This window comes from Lolium perenne, chromosome 7 (genome assembly GCF_019359855.2).
Source record: "Lolium perenne isolate Kyuss_39 chromosome 7, Kyuss_2.0, whole genome shotgun sequence".
NCBI lineage: Eukaryota > Viridiplantae > Streptophyta > Magnoliopsida > Poales > Poaceae > Lolium > Lolium perenne.
This window is the reverse complement of record NC_067250.2, coordinates 181,875,145-181,889,251: the sequence shown is the minus strand read 5'-3', so window position 1 is coordinate 181,889,251 and position 14,107 is coordinate 181,875,145. Positions and strand designations below refer to the sequence as shown.

The 14,107-nt window shown below is 45.1% G+C and overlaps 1 protein-coding gene across 2 annotated transcripts; it reads left to right on the top strand.

Moving 5' to 3' along the window:
• The first annotated feature begins 869 nt into the window (after positions 1-869).
• On the top strand, positions 870-5,276 carry LOC127314888 (uncharacterized). Of its 2 annotated transcripts, none has more exons than XM_051345423.2 (7): positions 870-1,236; positions 1,924-2,210; positions 2,508-2,837; positions 2,965-3,273; positions 3,351-4,283; positions 4,477-4,567; positions 4,660-5,276. In XM_051345423.2, exons 1-7 carry the CDS (start codon positions 1,068-1,070, stop codon positions 4,869-4,871), a joined length of 2,331 nt encoding a protein of 776 aa, XP_051201383.1. In that variant the 5' UTR covers positions 870-1,067; the 3' UTR covers positions 4,872-5,276. The 2 variants fall into 2 exon arrangements, with proteins under 2 accessions (XP_051201383.1, XP_051201381.1); XM_051345421.2 differs by having other exon boundaries at positions 2,962-3,273.
• Positions 5,277-14,107: the final 8,831 nt, after the last annotated feature.

Below are 14,107 nucleotides of genomic sequence, written 5' to 3'. Positions count from 1 at the left end.
TGTACGAGCAGAGCCGGAGCGCGCCAGGCGGTCACGCTTCGACGACGCATGGAAGAGGGCCGGCCGGAAGTGACCGGAACTAATGGCGCGCCGTCAAGCACGCGAGGAGGCGGCTGCGGAAGGAGCAACGGAGGCGCCCCCGCTGCCGACGCGTGCAGCCCGCCGCTGCCAGCGCTGCCCCCGCGCGGCGACGACGACGCCGACGCCGATGGGACGCCTCTAGCCTGCGAGAGCACCTCCGAGGCGGCGACCATCGAGGTGGCGACGCTCATCGTCGCCTAGGAAGAGCCGGCGACCCAAAATCCTCCGCCGACGACATTAAGCGCCCCGATGACAGTATAGTCACTTCGGGGACTAAATCTAGTTTAATTAGGTCCCTACTATGGAATGTAGGTCGAAGATGCATGTATTTTGCCCCTATTATTGTAAATTATGAACGAATTCAGCTGATCGGATGAAACCGATTGCAATCGCGACTTTCGATTTCCCGCCATGTTTGATTTCAGCGTTTTCGGTTCACGTTTTCGGTTTCTGTTCTGCGTCGTGGCTAAATCCGCTCGCAATTTGTTTTTCGGGAGACTGAACTCACTTTTTTCGGTTTCGAAAAATAGGGGCTCTGCTAGAGATGCTCTTACAACTCTATGTTACTCCCCACTATGACTAGGGTAATAATGAACAGTTATTACTGTATGAATCTGAATACTCCGACAGTAATATTTCCACAAGTTAATTGGAATGGGAAAATCCTAGTATGTGCTGACACAGCGTGTCCCGAGTGGCATCCAAGCAGTGGCACAACCGTAATAGATCTTCCACGCGGGGGCAACGTCGGACACGGGGTATATACACAGGAACTTCCGGGACGCGGTAAAGGAAGCCCACTCGCTTTCTTCCCCCATACGTCTCCTCCCCGCTCCTCCCCTCAAAATCCCCAAATCCGACCAAACCCTAGCCAAATCCCCTCCCCCCGCTTCCTTCGCCGCTAAGTATATCCCCCCCGCGCTACGAATCTCCGGGCGGATTGGGTGCTGCAATCGGTGGATGAGAGCTTGGGAGAGCGGAGGACGATGACGGTGATGGAGCTCAAGAAGCTGCCGCTCGGGTTCCGGTTCCACCCCACCGACGAGGAGCTCGTCAGGCACTACCTCAAGGGCAAGATCACGGGCCAGATCAAGGCCGAGGTCGAGGTCATCCCCGAGATCGACGTCTGCAAGTGCGAGCCGTGGGACCTCCCAGGTACTGCCGCCGCCGCCGCCGACGCGTGCGCGATCAATCGCCTCTTTTACGGTTGTTCTGTTCGGCGATTATTTTGCTTTTTTGGAGATTGGCTGGTCGAGTCGTATGTGGTTGATGCGGTGGGGTTCGGGGGCTCATAGCTAATTGGTGGGTGTTCGTCTCGCGTGTTTTGATTCCGATCGCTGCGGTTCGTGCCTAGTTTGAGGGTTCTGAGATGCATTTTGTCCCCATTCTGAATCCTCTTTCTGGAAGGCGCGTTGCGGTTCTGCTGCCCAGTCTGTTCTCGCGATTCTCCTTCTGTCCCCGCTGCTGCTGCAACACTAGCTTTGCGGCTTGGGGTTCCCGTTCGGGATTTATTTTTGGGAAGTTCCTGTGGGGGATTCGTAGGATCGAAGTTCGTGTTAGTTTCGGGCAGCTCACTAGCTACTCGCGCGGTTCGCATAGTGCTGTTTCGGGGCTGCGAATTCTGCAAAAAGTTCTACGGGGTATACTAATACTTTGGGGCGATTCCCTCGACGTCTGCTAAGCATTTCCGTAATATACCCGCTTTTCCGAGATGCTATTTGCTATGATGCAGCTGAAATTGTTGGGCGTGGTGCTATTTTTTTTATAGCAATAATCTAAACATGTCAAATCTCGTGAAAGGAGATTCCATTCGTTCTGACCACGGTATCGTGGTGCTTGCAGATAAAGCGTTGATCCGCTCCGAGGATCTTGAGTGGTTCTTCTTTGCACCCAAGGACCGCAAGTACCCCAATGGAAGCAGGTCCAACAGGGCCACCGAGGCTGGCTACTGGAAGGCCACCGGGAAGGACAGGATCATCAAGTCCAAGGGCGAGAAGAAGAAGCAGCACATGATTGGCATGAAGAAGACCCTCGTGTTCCACCGGGGACGTGCCCCCAAAGGCGAGCGCACTGGCTGGATTATGCACGAGTACCGCACCACCGAGCCGGAGTTTGAATCTGGCGAGCAGGTATTATGGGTTTCTTCCTCAGTTTTTTGTGGCGGTGTTGTTATTTTCTGCTCACAGTTAGGTTCTGAGTTGTTGGATATAGCAAGCTCATAGATGATAGTGTTCTCAAACCTACCAGTTTGATTTTAGCTTGTAAAAGAATGTGATCAGATAATCAATTTAGACAGGATGATTAGTTTTTTCTATATTCTGCAAATGTTGGACTACAAGAAATGAACATTTTGTTGGTAAATGTCAATGAAATAGTTGCTCCTATTTCATTGTCTGATGCTTCTTCTGTGATATGTGCACTTTCAGGGTGGTTACGTTCTCTATCGCCTGTTCCAAAAGACGCTGGAGAAAACTGAGCGCTCTACGCCGGATGAAATGGATAAAAGTGGCTACTCCCCCACTCCATCTCGTTCCACTCCTGACCATATGGAGGCAAACGAGGAAGCACTCACACCGTTAAATAAGGAGTCTCCTGAATCTGGTCTATCTGGATGTCCAGTTGACTTGCCGGGTACAGTTGAAACTCCAGCTGCGCCGATTACAAGGTGGCTTGCAGACAGGAACGATAATCTGGCGACAAATGAAGCAAACGTTTTTCGTGCGCCTTCTCATGGTCATGTTGATGGAGGACCTAAGGTTAGCAGAACCATGTAACAAACTTGTTTAACATCTGTTAGCACGCTGCATTTTTGCTGTACAGTCTTTCAAAGATGTTAACTTGAAGTGTTGACTTCTGACAATAATGTATGTTATCTAATAGCAGGCGGGTGCTGCGGCTGGATCTTTGACTCAGTTAATTGATTCACAGAAGATAAATGTTGGTTCTGATGAATTTGCAACATTTCCTGCTCCCATGTTACAGCATGATGTAGATGCTCTCTTGAATGATTTTTCCCTTCAAGGACCTTCAGCTGATTTTTGTGGCACTCTGAAACCCCGTGATCCAGTGGAAGATTTCTTGAACGAAGCAATTGCTGATCCAGATGAGCATTCATCATCAACATCTAAAGTTCAGTATGATTCAGACACTGGGAATATGCCTGCTGAGTTTGACAACAACTGGGTTCTGCAGGTAATATTTTTTTGGTGTCCACTGTATATGTTACAGTATCATTATTGTCCACGTTCTTATATTTGTTTGCTCTGCAGGGTGATTTCCTAGATGATTCAAACTGGTTAGACAATTTAAGTTTTGTGCCTGATGACACAAATCCGCAGCTGAGTGGATTATATGAGAATGCGACATTGCTTCCTTATGACAGCACTAATCCAGACGTACTTTCCATGGACTCCGGTGATGAGTCCTTGCAAGATTTGTTCAATACCATGGAAGATCATAGTGGAAAAAGAGATGTATATGAACCTGGATTTAATGCCATGCATCAGCAGTTACAGTCTAATATGCATCCGAACTATTTGTGGAGCACTGAACCTGGTTATAATGCCATGCATCAGCAGTTACAGTCTACTATGCAACCAAACTATGTAATTTCTCAACAGGGCATTGCATCAAGGAGGTTAAAGCTATGTGATTCATTGTCTGCTGTCGATGTTGAGAGTCGAGAGAGCATGACCAGAGATGAACATGAAGAATCAGATATTGCTACTTCAAAGTATATGGGTGGATCTGTTGAGTCAACTGCAGATGTAGATGATGCTGAGTCAACAGGGGTTACTATTATAAGGCGGCGCCGTGCGCCAAGTCCAAATGTGCTTTCAGATGGAGATGATGCTGAATCCACGGGTGTTACCATCATGAGCCGGCGCCGTGCGCCAAGTTCAAATGTGCCTTCAGACGGAGATGAAGCTGAATCCACAGGGGTTACTAAGATGAACCGAAGCTCTGCTCCAAGTGCATGCGTGCCTTCAGATGGCGACGATGATGTGTCAACAGGGGTTAATATTATGAGCCGAGACACTGTTCCAAGTTCAAACACAGATAGTTCAGTAACTCAACAGGGGGCTGCAGTGCGAAGGCTGCGGCTACAATCGAACCTTAACGCAGGAACATGTTCTAGTGTTGATGGTTTTTCAAGTTGCATTATGGATGAAAACGGAAGTGGTGAAGGGGTTAAAGCTGAGGTGAGAACTTTCTTTATTCTATAACTAATTCTACAACCGTTGTAGATTTAATTAACTATTCCATGTTGTACTCCTGGTTTCTTGCCCTGTTCAATCTGTTTTAACAAATATGAATACCTTCTGACAATGAACTGTAATTTGGGAAAGTACTTTGCTAAAATAATACTAACAATATTTAATGTTTGCCTGCCAGGTTGAAGAGCCTGTGGAAACGAACTTTCTTGACAATTTTGGTTCTGTTGGCGACAGCCAGCCTGATGCACAAACGGATATGCCTGATCATGGTAATTGACAAATTGACAAATTATACATCTTTAATTTTATTATTGTTGGTTAATGCTGTGCTAAGCCTGTCTTACATGTTATTGACATGCAGATGGTGCCATGCTTATTCCAGACGCCAATTCTGTTATGAGGCAGCGCAAGACACTGGAGAAACGGGACAGGGAGAAGAAGCAGGAGTGTGGTCTTCAGTCACATGTGAGAGAACCAAGGAAGAGGGGAGGCTTCCCAGCACACATTATCTGGCCAGTTCTGTCGGTAGCTCTGCTTGTCCTTGTCAGTGTTGGGATGTACGGATGGGCATAGTAGCTCTCCCGGTGTGAGTTCAACGTGGCAGGTTTCACCCACAAGCAGCATCGCCGTGCCATGTTCCCTTGTACATAAGGTGTCTTACTGCCTGCGTTTAGACGGCTGTAAGATCCCTCGAGTGTTTGTTCCCCTTCCAGCGATCCGAGGCAGTAGAAAATCCAAAAAAAAAGTTGTGAGGTAGCAAATGAGAAGGGAGGAAGCAACTAGTAAGTATTTCTGTAGATGTCTATGACTTAGGTTCATGCTAGTTTTTGTTCTGCTGTTACTGCAAAATTTAGCCACCAGGTTTGTTAAGCAGTTGTAGTCATGCCTGGGGCTGTCGTCGTCCCTTCTGCTTGTTGTTCTGATGATGTACTTAGCAAGATCTGAACTTAATTAATCTTTTACAGATCCTTTTTTCCATTTTGTAAAACTTCGGTGCGCTTCATTACAAGTTACTGATTACATGCATACTGATGTGTGAAGTGTTGTAATGTTATGTATATCATCATGATCAGCAGCTGCAGTTGAAGCTTCATATCACTTTGTTGTGTACGTTCCAATTTTTCTATCTGGTGCCAGCCGTGCTTTTCAGCGCTGTTCTGTTTTTAACCGAGAACAGGTGGTCCCAAAAAAGGCCGTATCCCCTCTGGTTGACAACGTTCGGGAACTGCCCGCTGGCCACAGCCCAACCAAAAACTAGCAGGCCGAATTCTCTAACCCAAAATGCCATAGAGCTTGTGATAACATCTGATTTGATTAAAAAAATGCAGACCACGGCTATATTTTATGGAGCAACGGCTGTAATTTCATCTTTTTTGGAACATGGAAATTTATTTATTTAGCAGCATTTTACATAGACTAGCATGCACGCTTGCACTCATGGTACATTCCTGTTTAGACAAACTTCAGTAGGAGAGTTTAGACATCTTAAATACAAAGATATACCATGGAGCTTAAGAGCAAGCTTGGCCTAATAGTGAGCTTTGAAATTGAGACATCTGGATATAGAAAGATCCTGGTTGCATTGAAGGACTGCTATATCAGCCAACTATGGCCTAATTGCCTGATAAGATCCTGGGAGGCTGTCGCTGTTGCCAACATTGAATTGTCCGCTCTGGAGTCAAAGTACTTCTGTTGCCTTCGCTGCAAGGAGCATGCCAAAAGATTCAGCTGGAGATACTGTCGAGATGTAAACACGAGAGCATGGTCTATCACCAACCAACTGAAGGAAGAGACCTAATCCAGCCAACAATGGTTGACCATCACGCCCTAGCGATCATGCAACATTTGTGAAGACGATCGGCCCTGTAATGTTTGATATGTCCTTAACTGCAGTTCCTAGAGAAGGTGCCATCTGCTGCTGAAGAATAGGTTACACCAGCAAACATGCTTTTGGACCTACTGGCAAAAGAGCAACAAGAGGTGTGGCAATTGCTTCATGTATAGTCGTATGAGCAGCTCTGGTGCATTGCCTTTGTCTTTATGCTATATAAAAGAAGGGTAGCAACCGCTAGATGAACGTGCAATTCTTATCAAATCTTTCTGTCGAAGAGATAATCATTGCATGCTTTTCAAATACACCAGAGCAAGGTAAATACTTTTCAAGAGACGATGTACCAGCTGAAACATAGATTGTATAATATTTAAAGGATAGAGAGTAGTATCAAAGGCACCAGTTTTAAATCCTATTGAAGAAGAAAACCAAACTGCTTTGGCAAAGGTGCGATGAAAAAAATATGTGAGTCAGTTTCTAGCATACCGCACCTTGAACATTCCTTTGCAATGTGTTTTGAGAATTTCAAAGCTCTCGCTCCCGACGCAAATGCCCTTCTAATTAATCTTCAAGCAAAGGTTTTGAACCTAGGGGCTAGCTTTTTATTTCTCCACACATCCCACCAGATTTTCTTCTTGTGCTAGAAATTAATTCTTGAGAGTTGCTTCTAGCATCCTACAGAAAACACTTTTATGCACTCTTTGCTGTGCACTAAGCATTAGGTGTGTGTATCCAACATACTTCATCATCAAAATCGGCCTTTATAATGGGAACTTGTAAAGTCCTCAGCAAAATGAGAAGCAATCTTTTGTTCATCCCAATGTTTTGTGTCAAGATGCCAAAGATCTTTAAAGATAGCAGGACAAATGGAACCCGGTTGGGTTAAAAGATGATCATAATATTCTTCCAAGCCGGGCACCAAGGCGAGAACCAAATACTTGAATTACCTTTGGCAAGTTGAATATGAATAGAACTTTCCATAAGAGGAAGAACTTTTAATACATAGGATAAAAAGGCAGATTTTGATAAATTGATATTTGTCCTCCAAATAGAAGTTTGTGGGAAATATTTAGATTTCAACACTGCATCAAGAAAATACTTTAGTTCTTTGATAACCCGCCAAACCGAAGAAGCAACAAGAGCCAAATTCATGGTGTACAAATTTCTAACACCCAACCCTCCCTCCTTAATGGGTAAGCCCCGGCATCCGCATCGATTGATTCATATAGCCATTTTAATTTATTACTAAAGTTTTGTTCATAAAAGAGTACAAATCATGATTTATCCATGGATGAAATTGCATTCCTATATTTTTTTTTGTTCCTGTGATTTCGGAATTCCAATAATCAAAGAGAAGTCATCAAAGATTGGCAACCCACTTCCAAATAACCTCTACACGGCACCACAATTTTCGGGTTGCAAAAACAAGGGGAACATCTGTAATCTTGATAGCTTGATGTAGACCTAGGCATCTTCGGGTCAAGCTAGGTTTGGGTCTGGGTCTAGGCTTTGTGAAGCCCGAAATAAATATGTCCATCCTAACCCTAACCCTAACCCGAAGCTTAAGACTATAGTTTTTATTTAAATATACGATTCTAGTCATTTTGGTGTATATAAAAATATATACTGCACTTATTTTTTTTCAAATCTTGAGTATTTAGGGCTTTTGGGTTTGAGGCCAGGCTTTGGATGGAAAACTGGCCTAGAGCCTTTTGTGCTAGGCCATCAGGCTGGGTTGCCCTTGTCTTTGTTTAGTTTGATGTGTGCAATCAAAATGTTATTGAGGATACCTTCATAAAACTGAACTCTAGTCATAAGGTTGAGGATAAAATAATAAATACTTCCTCCGTTCCAAAATTAATGGCGCAACTATATCTAAATACGGATATATCTATAATTAAAATGCATATAGATACATTCGAATCTGGACAAAGTTATGATACTTTTTTTTTGGAACGAGGTAGTAAGTTATATGCTTATAATTTTTGCAGATGGCGTCTGTAGCAAAACAAAATGTCAACTTTGTCAATTTGGAAGTTCTAGCAATTCAATCAGAGATAGCTGCTGTGTGAGCTAGTGAATTGCTGTTGCGAGTGCACATCTGCATAGTACTATATGTTTTCGAAAAAAGAAACACCCACAATTTGCGAGTAATGTTCCATGCACCAGTAGTTATTGAACTGTATAACCACACTTTTCCACGACCGTGAACAAAAGCATCGCTGACACCAAGTGGTGTAACGCCTTTCTCCTAATAGGCGAAATCCTATTGGTCAAGTGTGCAAATTTGTTTATATACTTATCATATATCTAAGAATAATCACTGTGTTGCAATAATTTACCACTTTGGTGCAAGGTTTTAGTCATCAGAGTTTGTAAATGCACGTTCTTGCATGGATGTCAATATCTAATCGGCAGATGTCGGCGTTGAATGAGAAATAAAATTTGTTGTACAACAGAGAATTGGTAAAAGCGATAAAGTGTGCCAAAGGAAAATCATTTGAACGGGCAAAAAAAAAAAAAAAAAAAAAAATTTGCATGCTGCCTTGGTGTCCCCCTTACACCACTTGAATTGACGGAACTGAATGAGAAATAAGAATATCTGATACGGCTTAGCATTTGTATTCCGTAGAACTGGTAAACTATATTAAAGGACACCAGCTTGAACGGGTGTACAACCTTGGCTTGCTGCCTTGGCCACTTTATGCCTCTTGACGAGGCACGATATGAGATTTTCCTCGTGTGAAGCTCATGAGTGATACAAGTTACCTACCTTCAGATCTCTCCCAACGGTGATGAAACCCTACATACTATTATAATTCACTATATAAGAAATAAATGCGCGATTATAATGAGAGAGTTGGTTCCGTCTCCAGGGCTCCCGGGATCCGGCTTGTAAAGTCACCATGATGTAGGATTTACAACGAGTAGTCTAGATAACTAGGTAAATCATTCCGTACACGTAAGGATCCGCCTAACCTATGTCGGTGTGGATCTGACCAACTATGTTAATGCAGATCTGGATATAACTTTTGCTCATAGACTCTCCATCTTGGTCAATCAGCAATTGAGCCGCCCAGTTGGGCCATATGTTCAACCACCATATGTGGGCCATTCGAGGTTGCCGTATTGGACCATATCGTTAGTATATTTATGAAGTATATATCCACAACAATGATGGCAGATGAGACCTTTTCGATTAGACGTGACGAAATATGTTCCAATGCCTGTTACTTATGTGGGCTGTGCTCTTGGGGATCCCTGCTGTTCGCACCATTCGGTTGAGTTGACCCTGATCATCTGATTCCCGCAAATCTCTTTCCTGTTCGTATTAACAAAGTCAACTCTCGTTTTTAGAAATTCTGCTCCGGATTGTATCCTGAAGACTCTGTGTAATGATACACTATAATCAATAAAGTGCCATATTTTCTCTCAAAAAAAGTCAACTCGTGTTTCCTCGTATCCCCATCTGAATCAGAGAGGAAAAATCTCCAGGCCTTGCTCCTCACGCCAATCAGTGTGGCCCATCAAGTCGGTGAGCCTGCATCCCTAGGCAGCAACGACAAAAATGCTCGCAGCAGCAACGACGGTGCTTGTTCAACAACATAAAACTCCTCCCAGGAAAACACATGAAAATCTCCCCTCACGTACAAGGAGACATGGCTGGTGACTAGCCTACCCATTAGCTCCCTTGCCGGGCAGCTTGCAATAGCGGTGCCACTTGTAGCAAACCCGGCAGCTGTTTGTAGCAAAACTGGCGACCGTTTGCAGTAGATCAAACGATCATTTGTAGCAACTACGCCGGCCGCTTGCAGATGTGACAGTGGCACCTCGAGCTCCGGCGGTGCCACCTGCAACAATGGTGCCGCAGTTTGTAGCATAGTGTCAGCATGACTGTCTTCCATATGGTCACTTGGCAGCGCCGCAGACCCCGCGTCGTAGCACTAACGGCCACAAACGACAACACTAGTGGTTGCCGATGGCAGCACCACTCCTTGTGTCCGCACTTGCACCGCCTGCTAATTGTAGCATCGGTGGCCGACGTTGGCAACACCGCCCCTCACCGCTTGCAGCTTCGCCGCCTAGCGCTCGCAACTCCTCAGTAATCTGCGTCTCCAATGACGCAACGACATGGTGTGGCCTCGTAGTACGTGTCCCAGTACATGGTGCTTAGGGCAGCAACACAGCCTCAAGAGAGGGAGGGGATTTGAGGTGCTCGTTGTACGATGGTCGCGATATCGCTACGTGGCTGGGACGACGGTGGGCGAGCGATGCAGTGCAGTGCTACGAGCTCTCGTAGGCGTGCGCCATGTGTGAGTTAGATGAGATCGATTGGAAAGACGGTGGGGACTAGATATGTGTGAGAAGATAGACCGTGGGTGGGACCCTCACTTGTTTGTCACGTTTGGTTTCTCTCGACACATTTAGGGTCGCGCGACGCGTGGGGAAGGCGGTGGATAGCGGAACATTGTCCCCCGACGGAAGTAAAGTGTTTCCCTAATTACTCCCTCCATTCACGAATAAGTGTATGCTTTCCTTTTCTGGAAGTCATTTTTTTTTCAAATAACCATTTTTTTACATAAAAAACAATATATATGACATTAAATTGTTATATTATTAACGGACACGTCAAGATGATTCTAGCAATACTAAGTTAGTGTCATAAATGCTACTACTTTTTTGCGAATTAAGGAGCTTCATTTCTTAACTTGTGGGATTACAATCCTTTGCAAGGATATCAACTACTACCTCTGGACCTAATTAATTGACGCCCCCGCATCCAAAGTGCATGCATGAACAGGTACCCTTCCGCCTCGATTAAATCCGACTGGAGGGAGTAAGAACAATGGTGTGAAGTTAATCCACAAATATTTGTATACAAGTATAATATTTGATCATCTTTGATTCCAAAATGCATTTGGATTTTTAACCTTTTTAAAATTAATATTTTATTTTTTGCATTCATGGGATGCGTTGGCACCTATGTGCATCAATGTATTTTGCCTTCTCTATATCTACATTGTTGGTCAAATGTTATAAATTTGGCACCTCAGCTTATGCATGAAATAGAGTATAAAAGCAACTAGACTTAGTATCGAAGAAAACAAGCAACACCTAAACCTATTAGGGCTTGTTTGATTCGTAGGATTATGAAAAACATAAATAGGAAAACCTCCGTATTAGAATGTCATGTCTAGTTAAATCCTAGAGCAAAATTTTATAAAGTAGTATTTGACTCACGGGAAAAGCAAAGGAACTATCTCCAAAACATAGTGCAATGCAACCCCGTAGGAAAAATTCCTATACATTCTAAGAATCTCAATTCTACGAATCAAACAATACACATAGGAAAAAGCCATAAGGATGAAATCTTACAAAATTTCTATTAGATTTTTTAAATCAAACAAATCTTTAGTAGTGTTGCGAGGAGCTCATATAAAACCAAACGTTTTAGAAGTCTCTTTATTTAAAATTAACACATGTTTAACTTTTAATATACCTGTAGATTTACGGATGTCCGCTTTGCAATTCTACCTACTAGGATTGGAGGCATATACATATACTCACACCAGATAAGGATGCGCATGTACCGTGGTCAAGAAAAAAAAAACAGTCTTAAACTTTTTTGAATGCAAAAACAGTCTTAAACTTGTTAGAGCATGTCTAACAAGTCCGTATTTTTTCGCCCCTTAAAACACGAGTAGAGGGCACTGTATTCATTTTTCGCTAGCCGAAAACTTGTCCGAGCTAGCAGACCCTGTGAAAGATCGAAATGTCGCCTAGAGGGGGGGGCGGGGGGTGAATAGGCAATTACAAACTCTTGCGGATTTGTCTTGTAAGAATGCGGAATTAAACTATCGTTTAGTTTACAAGCACAAACCCTAAATATGCTAAGCTCAACTAAGTGTAACAATAGCAACTAGAGCTAAGCAAGATAGGCACAAGATATATGTAGCACAAGTGATAGCAAGATATATGTACTTCAAGCACGATGGCTATCACAAGGAAAGAGAGCTCGGGTATAGAAATAACCGAGGCACGCGGAGACGAGGATGTATTCCCGTGTTCCCTTGCTTTGCAACAAGGTACGTCACGTTTGGAGGAGTGGAGGTCCCACGAAGGATTCCCCGCGCCACGAAGGCTCACCCTATTCTCCGAACCACACCCACGAAGGATAATGGCCCTTTCCTTATGGTTAGCTTTTCCTCCGCTCCGGAGATGGCAAGCTCCACAACCACTTCACAAGCTCCACGAAGGAGAAGCCCGGGCCCCTTCACAATCTTCCACGAAGAGATCACCGGGACACCAACCAAGCCAACTAGGAGGTCACCCTCCAAGAGTAACAAGCTCACGGTCTCTCACTCGAACAAATCGTGGTGGAGAGCTCAACACTATGCAATGATGCAAAGCAAGAACACCGGAGGTGTTCAAGTCCTTCACACTCAAATCCCACCAAAGCAACGAATGCTAGGATGAGATTGGAGAGGAAGAACAAGGGGGAAAGTCAACCAAAGACTCCAAGATCTAGATCCCAAGAGATTCCCTCACTTAGAGAAGAAACGGTTTGGTGGAAGTGTAGATCTAGATCTCCTCTCTCAAATCCTCAAATATGAGCAAGAATGGTTGGAGGAATCAAGGGAGAGAGCAACTTCTTCAAATGCAACAATGGAGGTGAGAGAAAGGGGAAGAAGTTGTTGCTCAAGGTGGAAGAAGGGCTATTTATAGTCTAGGGAGAAAAATAACCGTTGGGGGAAAAGCAGGGTGAAAATCGCATTAAAATCGGGCAAAAAAGGTGCCCAGGCCGGCTGCCAGGCCGGTTGACCGGAGTCTGGGCTGGGGAGGCCGGCGGCCTGCCCGGTCCGACCGGCCCAGCAGCCGGGCGGGCAGATTCCGCGCTGGGCGGCGGAAATGCTTCAGGCCGCGAGGGGAGAGGCCAGGCCGCGTGGGCCGGCGGTGGGGAGGCGGCCCGGTGGGATTCCGGTCGGGCCGGGAGAGATCCGGGCAGGCCGGTTGTGGACGCGGCCCAAGGCCGGTCACGGCCGGCGGGGAGCGGCAGGCGAGGCGGCCCGGTGCGGAATCCGGTCGGGCCGGGGAGGTGGCCGGGCCAGGCCGGCGCGTGGGCCGGTGGCCGCCGGTCGACCGGGTGGGCCGGCGTGCGGCCGGCGACCGGGCGGCGGCAACCGGGCAGCCGTCCCCTTTTTTTCTTTTCTTTTTCTTTTTCTTCTTTTACCTTTTCTTTAATAACTATTGCTCCCGAACTCCGATTGACATGAAACAAATTCCGTTGGAAAGATAATAACAAATGCCATCCAATAGAAAGTGCAAATTTAAGAAATTGTAGGAGGGGATTTTATCATGAATATAAAAGGATAGAACCTTATATCATGAATAACCGGTAAAATCACCCAACCTCGAAAACGCAATAGAAGATGCATGCGAACTCCGTTTTCGATGAACTTGGGCTTGTTGTAAAGCTAGCAACAAGCTCAAGAACCTCACATAGAGAAACACCAAGAAGCAATAAGGATATGCAAAGTATGCAAAGGGTTGAGCTCCCTAAGACGATGTGATCAAGTTACTCAACCGAAAGCCCCTCTTAATAGTGTGGCTATCTATCCTATAATCCGGTCTCCCAACATCCACCTTGAGATCGGTAAAAGGAAAACCTAGCAAGGCCATACCTTTGCCTTGCGCATCCCGCTTGATCTTGATGATAACTCTTCAAGCTTCACTCAAGCCGGAATGCCTCTCTTGACCAATGTTGCTTCGTGAAGACTCACAAATGCTCCCCCATACACTATGATGGGAAAGCTCCATTGATGCACATCTTCACAAGTCCATTATCATCAAATGGACGGCAAGCTTCAAGTATGTGATTCACTTGAGACGCTCATCTTGAACTTGCCCAACTCAACCTTGTATCTTCACATACTCACATAAGATAGAGCATGGCTAATATTGAGTTCCACATAAGAAC